The sequence below is a fragment of the Schistocerca piceifrons genome, chromosome 1 (assembly GCF_021461385.2).
Source record: "Schistocerca piceifrons isolate TAMUIC-IGC-003096 chromosome 1, iqSchPice1.1, whole genome shotgun sequence".
Taxonomy (NCBI): domain Eukaryota; kingdom Metazoa; phylum Arthropoda; class Insecta; order Orthoptera; family Acrididae; genus Schistocerca; species Schistocerca piceifrons.
The window spans coordinates 121,496,092-121,515,748 of NC_060138.1; the positions used below are offsets into that span (position 1 = coordinate 121,496,092).

At 38.5% G+C, this 19,657-nt stretch overlaps 1 protein-coding gene across 1 annotated transcript in view; it reads left to right on the forward strand.

The window, feature by feature from the left end:
- Nucleotides 1-2,265: 2,265 nt before the first annotated feature.
- The window catches only part of LOC124783711, a 92,991-nt gene continuing 75,599 nt past the window's right edge, over nt 2,266-19,657 (forward strand). The window contains exons 1-2 of the mRNA XM_047254042.1: nt 2,266-2,471; nt 2,574-3,378. Coding sequence (XP_047109998.1) covers nt 2,380-2,471; nt 2,574-3,378 — 897 coding nt within the window. The 5' untranslated portion in view covers nt 2,266-2,379. The remainder of the gene's footprint in view (nt 2,472-2,573; nt 3,379-19,657) is intronic.

The following is a 19,657-nucleotide window of genomic DNA, read 5'->3' on the forward strand; positions in this document are numbered from 1 at the left end:
TCATATGGATAATAAAAAATTTGCAATCAAGACGGATTTAAAGTAACATTATAGCTTATTATTTACATAAATAAGAAATGATAGCAGGACCAGCACTATTTTGTTTATTAAGATATTATGTGAAACAATTTTGAAGCTCTTACAACGATCCACTAGAGTGAGTGTTGAACATTTACTGGGAAACAGCTCTATCCAAGGCTATATGTATTTTGTAATAGCCTTGAAACTACATGATTATACCAACTTTATCTTAGCAACAAAGAAAAATGTGTTGGTAATGATATGAAATTCTTAAAAAGATCCATAAATATTATTATACGTTAAAACATTTCTGACTTGATTTAAAAAAGGTATAATTTGCTGTTAAGCACATTCTAGCCTCATTTAGCACATCATCATTCATCTATGTCTAAAGTCCATAAACCACTGTAAAGTCCATGGCACTGGACCCTTCTCATTGTACCAATTATTAGGACTTTCTCCCATTCCTTAAACGTACAAAGTGTGGGACAAATGATTGCTTAAACGCTTCTTCGTATGTCTTCAAGACTCTTCCAGTTGCGATGATCCTCTTTGTATATGTTTAATATCCCTTAGTATTCCTGTTTGATACGGGTTCCACACTCCACACACTTGTGCAATATTCTAGGATGCTTCACACGTGTACTCTGCATGCAGTTTTCTTTGTAGGATAGTTATAACTCTTTGATTACGAAACGTGGATGAGATGAATCGTGCATTATACTGTTATTTTGAATAATAAATATCGAATCCATATCTTGCTTTATACTTCCAGTGTTTTTACTAAACATTTTAGGTGAATGTTAGGAGAATTCCTTAAACGAGACTATTGTCAGTCTTAGCAGCATCGTTTGAAATTAGCTGTTTTCCGTTGATGTCCGTTTGTAGGCCCGATTCTCGACTTTTCAGTGTGATTATTGGTGTTCACTGATCTGCAAGGCATTGTGGTATATATTGGAAATGCTCGCATTGATTAGCGTACGAAAAGAAAATACAACAATTTGGCATTGATCCTTGTTGTATTCTTAGAAGAGTGTCACAGAATAATGGAAAGTCTCATTATGGTGGCTGTCTTTCTTATCGAAACTGTGAGCTTATATTATGCACAATGCAATCATGTTTCTGTACTGCTCTAGTGACACATCAAGATATGGAAAAACAGTCGTATTAGTATATTGCTTCATTTGGCATTTGCTGGGTTCTAAATTTTGGATCTCTTCTTTCGATGCCAGTGACCTGTCATTGAGGATACTGAATATTGGGTTTTAGGTAACAGCTACTCTCGAAACGTTAATTTCAGTGGTTATTGCTGTAGTGATTCATTCAAATTGATACCAAAATGTCTAGTAAGTTTCAGGGGGCAGCCTCTACATAAGACAGACCACGCTGTTCCAGAAGAATTCATGAAAGTCGTATTCTCTCTCACGTTTCATTAAAAGACTATTTAAAAGGGAAGTATCTTCACGTTATTAAACTGTACCGGTTAGCATTTCTTCTAAATTTTTGTGATTTTGCGGAATGTTATTCATAACTTTTTTGAGTGTGGCTCATTTGCGTTATAGGCTGTTCGCCATTGCTCATATTCAGAGGTGTTCTACCTCGAAAAAGTAGCTAAGCAATTTCTGCCTGAGTTTAGCGACATCAGCAATGCTAAGGCGAAGCAAAAGTTACAGAATAATTCATAATCATAAATCAATAATACGTATATATTATATACTGAGTACATGTAAGGAGATATTCTTGTATTACGGAGATGACACTCGAGACGCACTGAATACTCCCTTGGCTAGTGCTAGATAAGTTGGAGCAACTGCAAGTACCAAACAGTAATCATGTTGCACTGTGTACTCATACCTTTATCATTACGGTAGTCGACATATTTGCTATTAATGCACAGTTGTTTGGTTGATAATGTGCTGAAATTTTCGATTTTTTGTAATTAAATGTGTAATATAGAAGAAATGCAATAAACTAGAACTACTCATTGCGTGACTAACAGATCATTTAGAAAACTGCGTAGGACATGAAATATAGACCTTTAAGAATAAGTGAATGTGTCCACAAATTTTCTTAATTTTTTCATCTGAATCTTATATTGGGACGGTTATGGTAAACATCGATTACTTTACGGAATTTCGCAGCATATTATTTAGCCACTTGATATTAAGCTTTTACGAAACAGCACTTCCCGCCATGTTGTCTGGCCATTTGTATTAATTTGAGTCAACAATCTTTGGTGGACTTGTAGTTGGCGTGTGTTCGTTTGGCACGAAGTTTGTATATCAATGATTTTATACGACATAGCGCTCGAAATATGAAATAATGAGATTGTAAGATACATGACATAAAAGTTGTGTAATGGGAGGCGTGTGTAGAGCTCGTAATTGCTTTCGCACTAAAGATAAGTGTCCTGATCTACCGTTCTTCACTTTTCCTAAAAACCCTATCAGGTATGTTGGTGTTGAAATGTATTTATAAACTTGTTGATGGTTTTCACATCCTAAATACTTGTTATGTTATTTTTTCTTCATGATTTCTTTTGTTTTTAATAGTGCCAAGAAATGGATTACAAACATTGGTGACCCAGAACTGTTGAAGCGGCCACCTAGCGCCTTGAAGAACAATGTTGTTTGTGCCCTTCATTTCGAAGAAAAGTGTTTTGTGAACAAAAAGAAACGCTCGCTTGTGAGAAACGCTGTCCCTACTATATTCAACATTCCTCCATTTAGAACTCAAGAAATCCATAAGAATGATATACATTCGAAATCGGAAAGAACAGACGTTCCTGAGTGTAATAGTGGAGCACTTTTTTCATGCAATGTTGAATCATTTGATAACTGGCATCGTCAGATTGATGCCGTAACAGAGCAGCTGCTGTGTCTACTACCCGAAAATAGCAGCCATACTTCGCAGCTAGAAACGCAAACAGAAAAAAGGTGTATCGACGCATTTACGCAGTATGAGGATGAAAGTGAAACTCGCGATTTTGAAAACAGATTAAACGATCTGAATAAAGATACCAATGTTGAATCGAGTGATGCAGTTCCGAGAGTGCAGTTGCTGTGCCGTTTGTGTTCAAAGCTTACTCATCGTGAAAGAGTGATGCCAATTTTTAGTTATGAAGCGGAAAAAATACATCTAGATGTTATGATTAATAGCATTATGCCAACGAAAGCAGTGCAGGACGACGGTCTGCCACAGCAGGTTTGCAAGTTGTGTGTACGAAAATTGACATTTTGTCACGATGTAAGAAAAGAGTTTTTAGCCTCAGACAAAAGATTACGGGATCTTTTGGGCATTGCAGCTCCCAAGGATTCGGCTGAAGTAGGCCTACCTCCTACCAAAGAAAACGTCATGGTAAGTAGTAGTACATACATTGATATAGGCTACTAATGGAGACAAGCATGCACTTACAAAAGAATAAGCTAAGATCTCTACCAGTGTTTGCGTTCTAATTTGTTGCCAGTAGACAATGCCGGTTGAGTAAATATAACAGGCCTCATAAAACTATTTATGTAATCGAAGCTCTTGCTTACAATTCTCACAGTAGAAACACATGAAGCATAGTAGGAAGGTGTCTCAGAAGTCAGAATGGTGCAGTAAACATTCTGGCATTCTTGTCAACAACAGGGATGTAGACAAGATGTTTGAAAGTTAATATTTCATGAATTCATGTCCAAGGTTACCTGTATGTGTGTTATTCAGTGTACGCTAATATAGGTTAGCACTTCACAGAAGCAAATTAATCTCAACTCAGTCGGCATCTATTTTTAAAGAAACAGAAAGAAAGAAAAAATGCTTGTGACGTCAAATTTCAGCAAAAATCCATTGTGTTTATTAATTATTTAATAAAATTTTGTTCAGTCTGTTACAATCAAAATGTTAAGAATAGATTTATACATCAGTAAATCATTAAAAATGTATTTTAGTAAAATATATTTCATAAATTGTAAAAGAAATTATGTTAATAAGAGATATAAATACATCTTATAGTGTTTTGTGTCCACACACTGCTGTATGTAGTGGTTGAAGAGTACCATAAGCTGTAGTGCTATAGTGGACATTAAATGTGGCTCTAGTGTGATGGTGTCCCCTTCCACTCCACACTCTGGGGAAATTAGTTGTGGTCACAGTCATGTGTAAAATACCTTGAGGCATTGGTTGATGTAGAGTTGATTGTAAGTTGACATAGCCAGTGAATATGGGTAACAGATTACTCTGTAGTACAGTTGAGACCTAAGTTTGCTGTTGGAAATATTTGCTCCGTATTTAATATGTAATTATGAGACGTGTACTCAGCTTTGTGAATGCATAAGTCATTTCTAATTTTGGGTAGAATCCATCACTACCAACATTTGATCTAATTGTTTCTTTATATATACCTGAAAATGGAAGGCAAATTAAGAAATGTTATATCACTTTATGTAGGGATCTCCTAGTGTATTTTAGTGCATGTTGTGTCCATATGCAATACATTTAATCGTGATAGAAACAAGTGGGCCATAATGTAGCTTGGAAGTTACAAAGTAAACTCCCCTTTCCTTCTTTTATAGTTGTAGAAGATATGCCTAAATATACTTGTCAGAGATTTCTCCGTTATGTAATTATTCTTTCCTCAATTTACTGTTCAATTTCATTTTTCTAACAAAAATTAAAGTGAATATTTTACCTACTAGGTCTCTAGTCAATTCACATTTATTGACTTTGCCATCTGACAGCTTTACCCAAACCTGTGGCTCCACAGTATATCAGTATGTAACGACAAACAACATCGGAAGGTTGGGGAGTCGGATAAGCCTCTAGGTGTCAACTTTTGCAGTGGAATGCTGTGTTTTTATTGTGCTGAGCTAGGGCTGTTTGTTCTAGAACAAATGACGAAATAATTAAGGTCCATCATGTAGGTCCTAGGACTGATCTGGGAAGAAATGTTATTGTCCACGTTGACTGCTGAAATTTGCTGCAGAGCATTTGTGAAATGGCAGAATTGTAGGGGGACGGTGAAATTTCCTCCTTCCATGCAGCAGTCTGTGTATAGAGTGGAGTGATTTCATTTTACCTCCCACCCTGCTATTAAAGGTCAAGAAAAAGTTTGCAGACCACTACCACGAGTGAGTTAAGTTCTTCCATTGTGTTGTTTGATTTGCAACTAAAGTTAGAAATGAAATTTGGAATGAGGCACTACCTTTAATATACTTTGCATTTCATTTTCCGTGGTAATTTATTTCAAAGCTCGTCAGATGCTTGATGGAGGTATGTCCATATTTTTTTCCGTGCCATGAGACTGTATCAGAGAAATAATCCCATAATACAACATCAACTTACGGGGCATCTGATACCACCATCTATTGTCTTTAACCAATATCGTACCAAGCCCCAGGATGCAATGTACAAGAACGTGGTTTCGAGATGGTGATCAATAACCTTAGACGTTTACATGGTGTGAAAATGTAAACATCAAATACAAAATTGTACTAATTATTTATAATAAATATTGAAGCTAACAAAACTACCACGGGAAAGTGGAGGTTTTTGGTGGTATCAAACTAAAATCTGATGCAGCAGGAGCAAAATCACATAAAGAGTAAAATATACAAAACACAACAGTGGCAAAAACATGATATGGCATAAAATCAATACAGAAATCCTAAAAGAAATTGTACTAACAAAATGCAGTATCAACATCCAGAGTTGAGCTCAACTTGAAAAGCTGAGACCACTACAAAAATCCTAAAATTGATCATACTATGGAATACCTAAGAACAGGATCGATACACATAGTGAAAAATTGTGAATACTAGTGTAAGACATTATTGATACCGTACAGCAAAACCAATATTTGCTCATATGGTGAATATTGAAATCATTGCTGCACCAATGTAAGTAAAACAAACTGTGATTCCTGTCACCCACAACCAAATATAAATACTAACAACACAACCAGCAAATTCAAATAAAGCTGGAATAAGACACACTTTGATATCCAAGAACCGCACTGTTATGTGCAGGTGAGATATAGATCTAGCAACAGCTAGTGTTAGCTGAAAGAACGTCATCCACACGAGCTCTTGAATAGCAAGCTTAGAATTCCCAAACCTGGAATCCCTCTACATAGAATGCCATATGTTGTTCTGCTGACAATGTCACATATGCTGGTCACTTGGCAGAGATGCAGCAACTTTGGTTAGGCTCACATTTTCTCCTCAATCATAACACTTCACGTTATCTGCAATTAAATCAATCAATTGTAGGAATTTAACTGTGCTCAACATGTCATCCCCCCCATTGCGAAAGGCAGGGACCTACTTGTGAACTTAATTGTCACATCCATAATTAATAAAAAATGAAACATAAAATTAAATCTACAACCATAAACAATACCTACACTAATGCTTCTCAACCCAGAAATGACTATTGCTCATAACTGTTAGACTCAAAATAACTAACAGATTGCCACAAAACAGACTGCCACGAATTACTCTAGTAGTACATCATTAACACCACTCACAAATGTATACATCCTACATTAGTGTGTGCCACTACACACTCCAATACACCATTTGCAAACATTATAAGTGTACCGCATGAACATGACATCCCCAACACAACTCAGTTATGCCGCAAGTCAAAGCAGATGAGTGGTATTGAATGCCCGAGTTCACCCAAAAAGTTTAGTTAATGGAAGTTGCAATCACAGTGCACACACATTAGACAAAATCATGAGAAATGGAGTAGAATATGTCTGGATTTCGAAGAAAAGCTTTCATGTAGTTTCTTACTTGATTGCTTCCATATGTTCCTTTATGCTGTGTTGAGATATCTGCATAACTTGAGTTAATAGCTGTGTTCAGTAGTATCTTTTACTCTTTACTGCAGAAACATAAGAAGACTATATAGTTTTTTGCGTACCATACTTTTTTCTTTTTACACATTTGTTAACTTCATTTGGGCACCTTTTGTAAGCAACTTATCATATACTAAAAAGAAATAGGGGACTTTTGATTTTGTATTGCTTTCCATTTAATCACTTAGTATGTCGGTTTATTTTATACCCTAATATTTTACTTGTGCCTGGTTTTTCATCCAATAACTTATCTACATGATAGGTTTTAATACGCTAAGTATCAGATGGTTTACAGAAGCTTTCATGACAGCATGCTTACTACACTGATGGGGAAAAAAAATCACACCATCAAAAAATGATTACCATAGAGTTAAGAAACTCCATGAAAGAATTTATCAAGGCAACATATTTAAGTGATTAATGTTACAAGATCACAGGTTAATCAAAGCACAAGATAAGCCATTGTAAGTGTGAAATGTTGGTACATTAATAATCCGATGTAGCCACCAGAATGTTGAGTGCAAACATGCATGCATTGTGTAGAACAAGTGCCGGACATCAGTTTGTGGGATGGGGTTCCATGCCTGTTCACTACAGGGATGGTTAATGCCATTTGTGAATGATGCTGCAGTTGTCATCCGATGATGCCCATATGTGCTCAATTAGAGGCATATCTGGTGATTGAGCACGTCAAGCCATCATGTCGACACTGTAGAGCTTATTAGGTGATGACAGCAGTATATGGATGGGCATTTCCTGTTGGAAAACACGGAAATACGGAAGCGTCCGATCCCACCCGTCTGCTTTGACCCATGACGTCACATATATGGCGGAAACAAAAACAAACACACACACTTTCCACAAGAAGCCTAATAACACTAATGGGACAAGTGCGGGATATGGGGTGTTTTGGGTGGGGGGCAAACTAAATATAAACAAATTTAGACACCTTGCGTAGCTACAACGTGTAAGTGAAGACAGCCATGCATGAATACCCACCCACCTCCCCAGGGGTCGTAACCCCTGCAACCCATAGAAGATAAAGATGCTTCAGTAGCTGATTAGTGTTTTTTGTCTTTTAAAAAAAAAAATCTCACGGTATAGAACGAACAGATCAGAAAGATAAATATAATAAACTAAAACAGAAATTCGAGGAAACAGATAATTAAATTAAGTAATAAGTATTTTTAAATTAAAAAAAAAATGTCACGAGATAGAACGAACAGATCAGAAAAGAAAATATAATAAGATAAAATGGAACTGGAGACAGCCACACTCAAACTAAACTCCGCGCCGTCATGACGTCACACACGACAACACCCTTACGTCACGGGTCAATGCCGACGCGTTGGATCGGACGCTTCTGTCGACCCGAAAACACTTACTGGAATGCTTTTCACAGATGGAAGCACAACGGATGAAATCACCAGATTGAAGTACAGATTTGCAGTCAGGTTGCATGGGATAATCACGAGAGTGCTACTGTTATCATATGAAATTGTACTGCAGGCTGTAACTTCAGGTGTAGGCCCAGTGTGTCTAGACCATGAACAGATTTGTTGCAGGTGCTCACCTGTCCTCCTCCTTACCAACACATGGCCATCACTGCACTGTGGCAGAACCAGGTTTCATTAGAAAACACAGCAGACATCCACCCTGCCCTCCAATGAGCTACCGCTTGACACCACTGAAGTTGCAAATGGTGTTGGTTTGGGGTCACTGGAATTCATGCTACTGCACCTCTGGCTCGGAGCTATCCTTGAAGTGACCAGTTTGTAACAGTTTGTTGTGTCACTGTGGCGCCATCTGTTTCTCAGATTGCTGCTGCAGATGCAGTGCAATGCACCAGGGCCGAACACTGAACATGGTGGTCTTTCCTTTTGGTAGTGCCACACAGCTGTCTGAATGCCAACCATCTAGTGACAGTACATTCTGGTGACCATCACTGCCAGCAGTTGTGGAAAGCAGCTACATTCCTACCAAGTCTTTCCACAATATCGCAGAAGGAACAACCAGCTTCTCGTAGCCCTATTACACAAGTCTTTCAAACTGAATGAGGTGTTGATAATGGTGTCTTTGTCACCTTAAAGGCATTCTCGACCAACATCAACTTACCATGTCCAATCTCAAAGGTAACTAATGTTGATAACCGTTACAGCTTGTGTTTAAACCAAACCAGATTTGCATTCTCATAGTCGCTCTACTAGCACCACTCTTATGCAACTGGTGTGAAATTTGAATAGACATCATCTTTCGTATGCATAAACATGCCTTCTAACTTTTGTTTACGTTGCACATCTCCTTTGTGTTGTGATTTTTTTTCCCACCTGTGGATATTCGTAGTTTTATCAAATGTAGTTATGAAAATAATTGCTTTATCGAAGGGGTAGGGTCGAGATTGAGGGCCGTGCTGTCACTTGAATGTTTAGTGCAGCAAAGTTAGTACTACACATTGTGAGGTATGAAGTTGGAAGTTGGTGCATGGCTAAATGGCAGAGCAATGAACAGAGTTCAGCTGATGATGTGTGGAAGCCAGTGCTTAAACCCCAATAGTATAAAAGCACAATTCCTAGTGACAAAAAAATCAGTGAAATTGCAGTATTAAATAATGACAGTGCAATGTAGTATGGTATGTATTTCATAAGTGTCATCGCTTCTGAGTAACTATTTGCTACTTTAATTGTTTGGTAAATACAGCTAAGCTTTGTATCATAAAACAACATATATTGGCTTATCGAAGTCACGTCTAAACTACCACATCTCAACTTAATCTAGAACTCTGGGAAACACTGCTGCATCACATTCATTGACTTTTCCAACTTACCAGTCAAACAGTCACTTGATATTGCACTAAAGACCTGTCTCTCATAACAAACAGCATTCTAAAAAAGAAGTGAAAGACTGTTAAAATAATGACACCAATATTTAAGTCAGCCACAAATAATGCCCAAAGGACATCACCGACATTGGAGTCCTCTGAACACTTTTATAATTTCACATTGATTACCTAAAACCGTCCTTCAGTTCGAAGTCTAAAATTGACTTATAGCAAACCCACGTGCTGTAAACGAAAAGCTCCTTGGCTGGCACTGCACCTGTTCTAGACTTTAGATGATAAGAAGACATACTGCACGAAAGTTAAACATAAGTTAGCTATATTATCTCCAGTATACAAGTGACATATTTTCAGTAATTCCACCCTACATGACTCACCTTAAGAAGGTATAATTTTTTCATCAGGTTAATGATTCATTAACAGATGAAGCACATTTTATTAATGCATTGTTCTACAATGTGTATTTACTGTGTGTGATCAATAGACACACCAGTGTGACATGACGGTGACATATGCTTGAGGGATATTTTGCCACTCTACACTTGAGAATTTAAGGAGATGGGACCTGGATAAACTAAAAGAACCAGAGGTTGTACAGAGATTCAGGGAGAGCATAAGGGAGCAATTGACAGGAATGGGGGAAATAAATACAGTAGAAGAAGAATGGGTAGCTTTGAGGGATGAAGTAGTGAAGGCAGCAGAGGATCAAGTAGGTAAAAAGACGAGTGCTAGTAGAAATCCTTGGGTAACAGAAGAAATATTGAATTTAATTGATGAAAGGAGAAAATATAAAAATGCAGTAAGTGAAACAGGCAAAAAGGAATACAAACGTCTCAAAAATGAGATCGACAGGAAGTGCAAAATGGCTAAGCAGGGATGGCTAGAGGACAAATGTAAGGATGTAGAGGCCTATCTCACTAGGGGTAAGATAGATACCGCCTACAGGAAAATTAAAGAGACCTTTGGAGATAAGAGAACGACTTGTATGAATATCAAGAGCTCAGATGGAAACCCAGTTCTAAGCAAAGAAGGGAAAGCAGAAAGGTGGAAGGAGTATATAGAGGGTCTATACAAGGGCGATGTACTTGAGGACAATATTATGGAAATGGAAGAGGATGTAGATGAAGATGAAATGGGGGTTATGATACTGCGTGAAGAGTTTGACAGAGCACTGAAAGACCTGAGTCGAAACAAGGCCCCCGGAGTAGACAATATTCCATTGGAACTACTGACGGCCGTGGGAGAGCCAGTCCTGACAAAACTCTACCATCTGGTGAGCAAGATGTATGAAACAGGCGAAATACCCTCAGACTTCAAGAAGAATATAATAATTCCAATCCCAAAGAAAGCAGGTGTTGACAGATGTGAAAATTACCGAACTATCAGCTTAATAAGTCACAGCTGCAAAATACTAACACGAATTCTTTACAGAGGAATGGAAAAACTAGTAGAAGCCAACCTCGGGGAAGATCAGTTTGGATTCCGTAGAAACACTGGAACACGTGAGGCAATACTGACCTTACGACTTATCTTAGAAGAAAGATTAAGGAAAGGCAAACCTACATTTCTAGCATTTGTAGGCTTAGAGAAAGCTTTTGACAATGTTGACTGGAATACTCTCTTTCAAATTCTAAAGGTGGCAGGGGTAAAATACAGGGAGCGAAAGGCTATTTACAATTTGTACAGAAACCAGATGGCAGTTATAAGAGTCGAGGGACATGAAAGGGAAGCAGTGGTTGGGAAGGGAGTAAGACAGGGTTGTAGCCTCTCCCCGATGTTGTTCAATCTGTATATTGAGCAAGCAGTAAAGGAAACAAAAGAAAAATTCGGAGTAGGTATTAAAATTCATGGAGAAGAAATAAAAACTTTGAGGTTCGCCGATGACATTGTAATTCTGTCAGAGACAGCAAAGGACTTGGAAGAGCAGTTGAATGGAATGGACAGTGTCTTGAAAGGAGGATATAAGATGAACATCAACAAAAGCAAAACAAAGATAATGGAATGTAGTCGAATTAAGTCGGGTGATGCTGAGGGAATTAGATTAGGAAATGAGGCACTTAAAGTAGTAAAGGAGTTTTGCTATTTGGGGAGCAAAATAACTGATGATGGTCGAAGTAGAGAGGATATAAAATGTAGGCTGGCAATGGCAAGGAAAGCGTTTCTGAAGAAGAGAAATTTGTTAACATCCAGTATTGATTTAAGTGTCAGGAAGTCATTTCTGAAAGTATTCGTATGGAGTGTAGCCATGTATGGAAGTGAAACATAGACGATAAATAGTTTGGACAAGAAGAGAATAGAAGCTTTCGAAATGTGGTGCTACAGAAGAATGCTGAAGATTAGATGGGTAGATCACATAACTAATGAGGAAGTATTGAATAGGATTGGGGAGAAGAGAAGTTTTTGGCACAACTTGACCAGAAGAAGGGATCAGTTGGTAGGACATGTTCTGAGGCATCAAGGGATCACCAATTTAGTATTGGAGGGCAGCGTGGAGGGTAAAAATCGTAGAGGGAGACCAAGAGATGAATACACTAAGCAGATTCAGAAGGATGTAGGTTGCAGTAGGTACTGGGAGATGAAAAAGCTTGCACAGGATAGAGTAGCATGGAGAGTTGCATCAAACCAGTCTCAGGACTGAAGACCACAACAACAACAAACACTTACTGCAATCTTAAGGTCCAGAACCCTTTAGGAACGTGCGGGAATAATTGCTTCTTGTAAGTGGATCCCAGAACTGTTCAATTAGATCCGTGATCAGCAATCATGTTGCTCATATAGAGTAAAAGTCTCTCTCTGTTGCATGTTGTCCACCAACTAAACTCTGCGAGGAAAAGCATTATCTGTAAAAAACAAATAATTTTCAATTGCTCCAGCTTACATTTAAATATAGAGTTCAGCCGGATGCATCCTCTACCTCAAAAGTTTATTTTGAACTGATTCAGATGACATGGAGAACATTTACTAACGCTGGTTCTGGGTGAGACTGTCAGCCAGTAAGATGCACAAAAATAGAGCTATAAAATGTTACCTGCTCATCCGAAATGTGTGTCAGTTTTTGGTATCAACTAAATCAGGACTTAATGAGCAAAATGCAGCTCCATTTGTTATGAACCATCCGTGGTGGTACCCGACCCAATATCTTAATTGTTGTTTGAAGGGTTCTCGGGTGTCCAGCCAGATACGATCACTGAATGCCCATGATATTTTGGCGAATAACTGTTCTGCCAGCATCAGGTGGTGTTGATGCATTCGACGACACCCGAGAACCCTTCAGACAACATGTATGCTGAGAAAGCCTCCGATCACATATCCTAATTGTTATTTGAATGTATTTAAGTGTGTGACATAAATAAAGGTAACTTTCAGAAATCAGAATGCACAGAATTTGAATTGCTCCTTTCTTTGGGCTATATGTTGGTGCAAAAGGACAAGGAGGCAAATTGTACAGAAAATACGTCAAGAAGGTATGGGAAAGACCTCTTACAGTCTGAGAGATCTGCTTCCAATCCAAACCAGCCCCCCCCCCCCCCCCCGCCTCCCTCCTCTTTTCCTTATTGAAGAAGGAATGTGAAGTACTGATAGTGAACAGTATTGCTTTCTGTTTCAAGTTTTTCTATCGCCAGTACTAGAATGTCATCCGTTAAAGGTAGTTATTGGTCAGCCTTGCTATCTCTTTTTAATTTCAAAACCAAATGGTCAATTTTGTACAGTAAACCACAAAAATACTGTGACAGTTGTGAGCAACACAATGATACAAAATAAGTTTCAATCTATGTTCAATTAGAAAAATGTTGAGGATATGGCAACAGGCGACAGGTTAAAGATATGTAAGTGGAAGATTTGGAGGAGGAGGAGGAAAAGGAGATCAGTGTTAAACATCCTGTCGACAACAAGGTCATTAGAGGCTGAGCGCAAGCTTGGGTTAGGAAAGGATGGGGAAGGAAATCATCTGCGCTCTTTCAAGGGAACCATCCCGGAATTTGCCTAAAGTGATTTAAGGAAATCACGGAAAACCTAAATATGGATGACCGGTTGGGGTTTGAACCATTGTCCTCCTCCTCCTCCTCCCCCCCGAACGTGAGTCCAGTGTGCTAATGACTGCTCCACCTCACTTGGTTAATTTGGAAGTGAGTGGTGTGTAATCATTACTACTGTGTGTGTGTGTGTGTGTGTGTGTGTGTGTGTGTGTGTGTGTGTGTGTGTGTGTGTGTGTGTGTGTGTGATGGGGGGGGGGGGGGGCACATGAGCATTGATTAGTTGTCATCCTAACATAGAATGGAGAATGGTGTTCATCAATTGCACCACAGCTAGTGTATAACATAGCTGCTGTCACGCATAACGCTATCCTGGATAAAAGGATATACCTGTGACTGGAATGTGGGAGGAGTGGTGAAAAAATTTGTAGGTGGAGCCTTGCACCTATGCTATCTGCAGGGAATTACCTCTGTGGTGCAGGATTGGCTGTAGGGTTAGAATGTTGCGTATGTTGAATGAGCAACTGAATACTACTATGGGTGATGAAGGTAGCATTGTGGGTAGAATAATCCTGATTTAATGAACATCGAGAGGTAGTTAAGGCTCTGATAAAGAATGTGTTTTGAGACTTTCAAGACCTGTGGGTATTAAGTAATTACAGGGTTAATGTTCAGTGACTAGTTCACATTAGGTAGAGAGTTTGATGGTGTCACAAGAAGACGTGACATAGACTGTGTATTGCTGCGAGCTGTGCTGCATGTGTAAAGTCGTTTAGAGGATAGTTTCACTGGCTGGCGTGCTGCAGTTGACCAGTTCAAAAATGACCACGAGCAATTACTTGTTATTTAGTATTAATAATTTTTGCAACGTTCTTTTAATTCCTTATTTTTGTTATATTTGCTTATTCTGGAAAATGTCAGCAGTTAATTTCTGTTCTGTCTGGTACTCGCATTTGAGAAGATGACAGTCAAATCTGTATCCCACCATCCTGATTTAGGTTTGCTGTGATTTACTCCAGGCAAATGTTGGTTCCTTGAAAAGGGCAGTGCTAGTTTTCTTTCCTTGTAATACCCTTCTGTCATCACCGTGCACTTAATTTTTTGTATTAGAGAGGTCAGTTACAAACTTTCCCTTACCCCACATTCAACAAGAGTTACTGATTTGCTGGCCTGTTATTATTTTATTTTTGCTGACGTAATTTTTCACTCTGGGAATGTCTCGTACTTAAGAGTAACTGTATCAACAGTCGCAAGAATTATCATTCCTTTTCGTTTTTGATGAAATTCTTAAGCAATTTACATATGAACAACATCTATCAAAAGTTTTTCTTATTTTTTTATCAGTTTATATTGATGCGGAAAATCTTGACAAATTTTAGTGCTGTTCATTTCTTTGTTACATACACACGACAGAAAGCAAACATATGCACCAATCAATTATCAGAGACGTGACCTCCTGTAACAACTCTTTTCAGGAGAGCTAGTTAGTTCCCAAAAGATATAGTTGTAGCTGATGCATTCATTTGTGTATATATAACAGATATAGTACCTTAAATCAAACATTGGAAAATTCAGTCCAATGGAATGTTAACAATATTATGAGGAGGATAGTTGCTATTCACCATATAACAGAAGTGCTGAGTCGCAGATAGGCACAACTAAAAGACTGTCACAGATTAAGCTTTTGGCCAACAAGGCCTTTGTAACCGAGCGAGGTGGCGCAGTGGTTAGCACACTGGACTCGCATTCGGGAGGACGACGGTTCAATCCCGCGTCCGGCCATCCTGATTTAGGTTTTCTGTGATTTCCCTAAATCGCTCCAGGCAAATGCTGGGATGGTTCCTTTGAAAGGGCATGGCCGACTTCCTTCCCTAATCCAATGAGACACACACAAACATGACATGACTGCCATCTCTGGCAGCTGAAGGCACACTTACTTTGGAACAGTCTTTTTGTTGTGCTTGCCTGTGACTTGGCATCTCCGCTATAATGGGGAATAGTAACTATGCTTTTCATAATATTGATATATAGTTCCTTACTTCTTTCCTCCTTTCAGCATATGCATGTTTCTTCAAACTTAAAACTATGAAAACTCATGAACAGACTTCAACGCCTATTGTGTGATAACTAACTAATGGGGATTTACCGTCCATGTTTCACTTCCATACATGGCTACACTCCATACAAATACTTTCAGAAACGACTTCCTGACACTTAAATCAACACTCGATGTTAACAAATTTCTCTTCATCAGAAACGTTTTCCTTGCCATTGCCAGTCTACATTTTATACCCTCTCTACTTCAAGCAGCATCAGTTATTTTGCTCCTCAAATAGCAAAACTCCTTTACTACTTTAAGTGTCTCATTTCCTAATCTAATTCCCTCAGCATCATCTGACTTAATTTGACTACATTCCGTTATCCTCATTTTGCTTTTGATGATGATCATCTTTTACCCTCTTTTCAAGACACTGTCCATTCCATTCAACTGCTCTTTCAAGTCCTTTGCTGTCTCTGACAGAATTACAATGTCCTTGGCGAACCTCAAAGTTTTTATTTCTTCTCCATGAATTTTAATACCTACTCCGAATTTTTCTTTTGTTTCCTTTACTGCTTGCTCAATATACAGATTGAACAACATCGGGGAGAGGCTACAACCCTGTCTTACTCCCTTCCCAACCACTGCTTCCCTTTCATACCCCTCGACTCTTATAACTGCCATCTGGTTTCTGTACAAATTGTAAGTAGCCTTTTGCTCCCTGTATTTTACCCCTGCCACCTTCAGAATTTGAAAGAGAGTATTCCAGTCAACATTGTCAAAAGCTTTCTCTAAGTCTACAAATGCTAGAAACGTAGGTTTGACTTTCCTTAATCTTTCTTCTAAGATAAGTCGTAGGGTCAGTACTGCCTCACGTGTTCCAACATTTCTACGGAATCCAAACTGATTTTCTCCGAGGTCAGCTTCTACCAGTTTTTCCATTCGTCTGTAAAGAATTCGTGTTAGTATTTTGCAGCTGTGACTTATTAAACTGATAGTTCGGTAATTTTCACATCTGTCAACACCTGCTTTCTTTGGGATTAGAACTATTATATTCTTCTTGAAGTCTGAGGGAATTTCACCTGTCTCATACATCTTGCTCACCAGATGGTAGAGTTTTGTCAGGACTGGCTCTCCCAAGGCTGTCAGTAGTTCTAATGGAATGTTGTCCACTCCTGGTGCCTTGTTTTGATTTAGGTCTTTCAGTGCTCTGTCAAACTCTTCACGCAGTATCATATCTCCCATTTCATCTTCATCTGTCTGCTCTTCCATTTCCATAATATTGTCCTCAAGAACATCACCCCTGTATAGACCCTCTATATACTCCCTCCACGTTTCTGTTTTCCCTTCTTTGCTTGGAACTGGGTTTCCATCTGAGCTCTTGATATTCATGCAAGTGGTTCTCTTTTCTCCAAAGGTCTCTTTAATTTTCCTGTAGGCAGTATCTATCTTACCCCTCGTGCAATAACCCTCTACATCCTTACATTTGTCCTCTAGCCATCCCTGCTTAGCCATTTTGCACTTCCTGTCGATCTCATTTTTGAGACGTTTGTATTCCTTTTGCGTGCTTCACTTACTGCATTTTTGTATTTTCTCCTTTCATCAATTAAATTCAGTATCTCTCCTGTTACCCAAGGATTTCTACCAGCCCTCATCTTTTTACCTACTTGATGCTTTGCTGCCTTCACTATTTCATTCCTCAAAGCTAGAAAGGTGAAAACTTAAAAATGATAACATTGTCCTTATAATAAGAAAGCTGTGTACTTTCTAGATTCTGTGGTTGTGCAGAAACTGAGACTATCGGAAAAGTTACTAAAACTTTACTTTGTACTGTATCGTGTCTTTTGTCACTTGTTTGATATTACATACGAAGTCAAGGAATGTCATAGGTTACCAAGAAGACTAAAAACATAGAGACGTTAACGTCCACAGTATAAAGTAAACTGAAGACCCATTCGACAATCACTAAGCTTCAATGGGAGTGGTTCCTTTAGTGCTTCATCATAATGAAGAAGAATTTACAACGTGAACAGAATGTGAGGATGTATTAACACTGCCATGAAGAGGACCAGTGATAAGGTCTACATCCAGAGTGCTGGAATTGGCTCCTATGAGATCTACTGAAACAGCCACTCGCTGTTCCTCCAGGGGAGGCATAAGTGCCATAAGCTGTGTTGCGTGTAGTGTTGCACAGTGGTTGACGTGCTGCAGATCAACTGTTGAAACCCTGCCACCAGTAGTTAGTTAATATTTATCATTTCTAAAAGACTCTCGAAATTTCTTTTCTGTTGTAATGTTTGTATATTTTGGAATATTCGATGCTCATATAAGTAACAGCCCATCCTACCCGGAATTCAGTTTTGCTTTGCCTGTACATAGGTGTTCGTAATATATATGCTTCCGCAGCTCATGGTCTTGCGGTAGTGTTCTCGCTTCCTGCACACAAGGTCCAGGCTTCGATTATTTGACTGAGTGTTGTTGTGTCGTCTTCATCATCATTCATCCCCATTATGGTCGGAGGAAGGCAATGCAAACCACATCTGCTAGGACCTTGCCTAATACAGCGGTGTGGGTTTCCCATATCATCCCATACGCTCCTTGGAGTATGGGATCTCATCATCATCAGTGGAAAATGTTGTACGTCATCTTACTGTAGGATTTTGACTTGATTGCAGTTACAGTACGACAGTATTGCCCATCTGTAAAGGCTCCTGCAAGATTATTGATATATTTGACAAACTCCTGCGACCCACAGACAAGTAGATGTCCCCAGCAGTGCTACTGACTTCTTGAAATCACCTATTTTGTGGTGTAGGTTGGGGTCTCAACTATGCACCCACAATCTTCACCCTGTTGAGTCTTCGTTTCTGAGTAATCGATAAAAAAGGACTTAAAATTTTCTTGTGATCCACTAGAGTTTTTAATATAGTGCTGATTTCAAAATGGCAGAATCTCCTAGCTCCTACTTGTTATTTGACTGATATGCTGAAAATTGTGGCTTTGGTCCTGCCGGCTGCAGTCTACTTTCTAATCTATGAACTTCTTATTGCTAACATTTTTGTTTACTGTTATTATTTTTTCAATGCGAGTCTCTGAACTTATGACACTAAAAATTTTCATGTATTTAATTTGTTTCTTTTCTCCTTTTTGTATTTTCAACCTTGTTACTGCAATTGTTATATTTTTACTTTTATATTTTTACTTATTTTGCTTGTATTTAATTTTATTTATAAAACCTTTTATTAGTTTTGTCCTTGGTGCAGGAAGAATTCAAGTTTTAAATGTTTATATAACAATTACCATAAAAAATTACATCTCCTAACAAAAATAAATTTTGGACACCATTGCACAACCAATATTAAATATTTGTCGTTTGTTTTTTATTCAGCTGATTGGTAGGCCTATTTTGAAACTTTTAAATAGTTCACTGGATAAAGTTTCAAATGGACATGAGCAGGGATGATGAGGCTTCACACTGAAGACCACAACAACAAAAATAAGATGCAAGGCTAACAGTCATGTAATGCAGCATTGTAAATGGGAACTCTTATTAATAATTTCCTTTAGTGTCTTCAAAGATGTTCTCACTGGTGGTGACTTTACAAAGCTTTGTCATGAATTGAAGATTTCTTGGTGGTCTGTATTTAATGAGTGTAAGCATGGGACACATCTGTCTTTAGATCATTTGATCATATTGCACCATGGGATACTAATATCTTGTCGGACCTCCTTTTGTCCGGTGTAGTGCAGCAACTTGATGTGGCATGGACGCCACAAGTTGTTGGACGTCTCGAAGTCCACTGGAGAAACATTGAGCCATGCTACCTCTACAGCCGTCCATAATTGCAAAGCCGTCCATAATTGCGAAAATGTTACTGGTGCATGATTTTGTGCGTGAACTGATGTTTTGATTATGTTTCATAAATGTTTAAGGGGATTCATGTTGG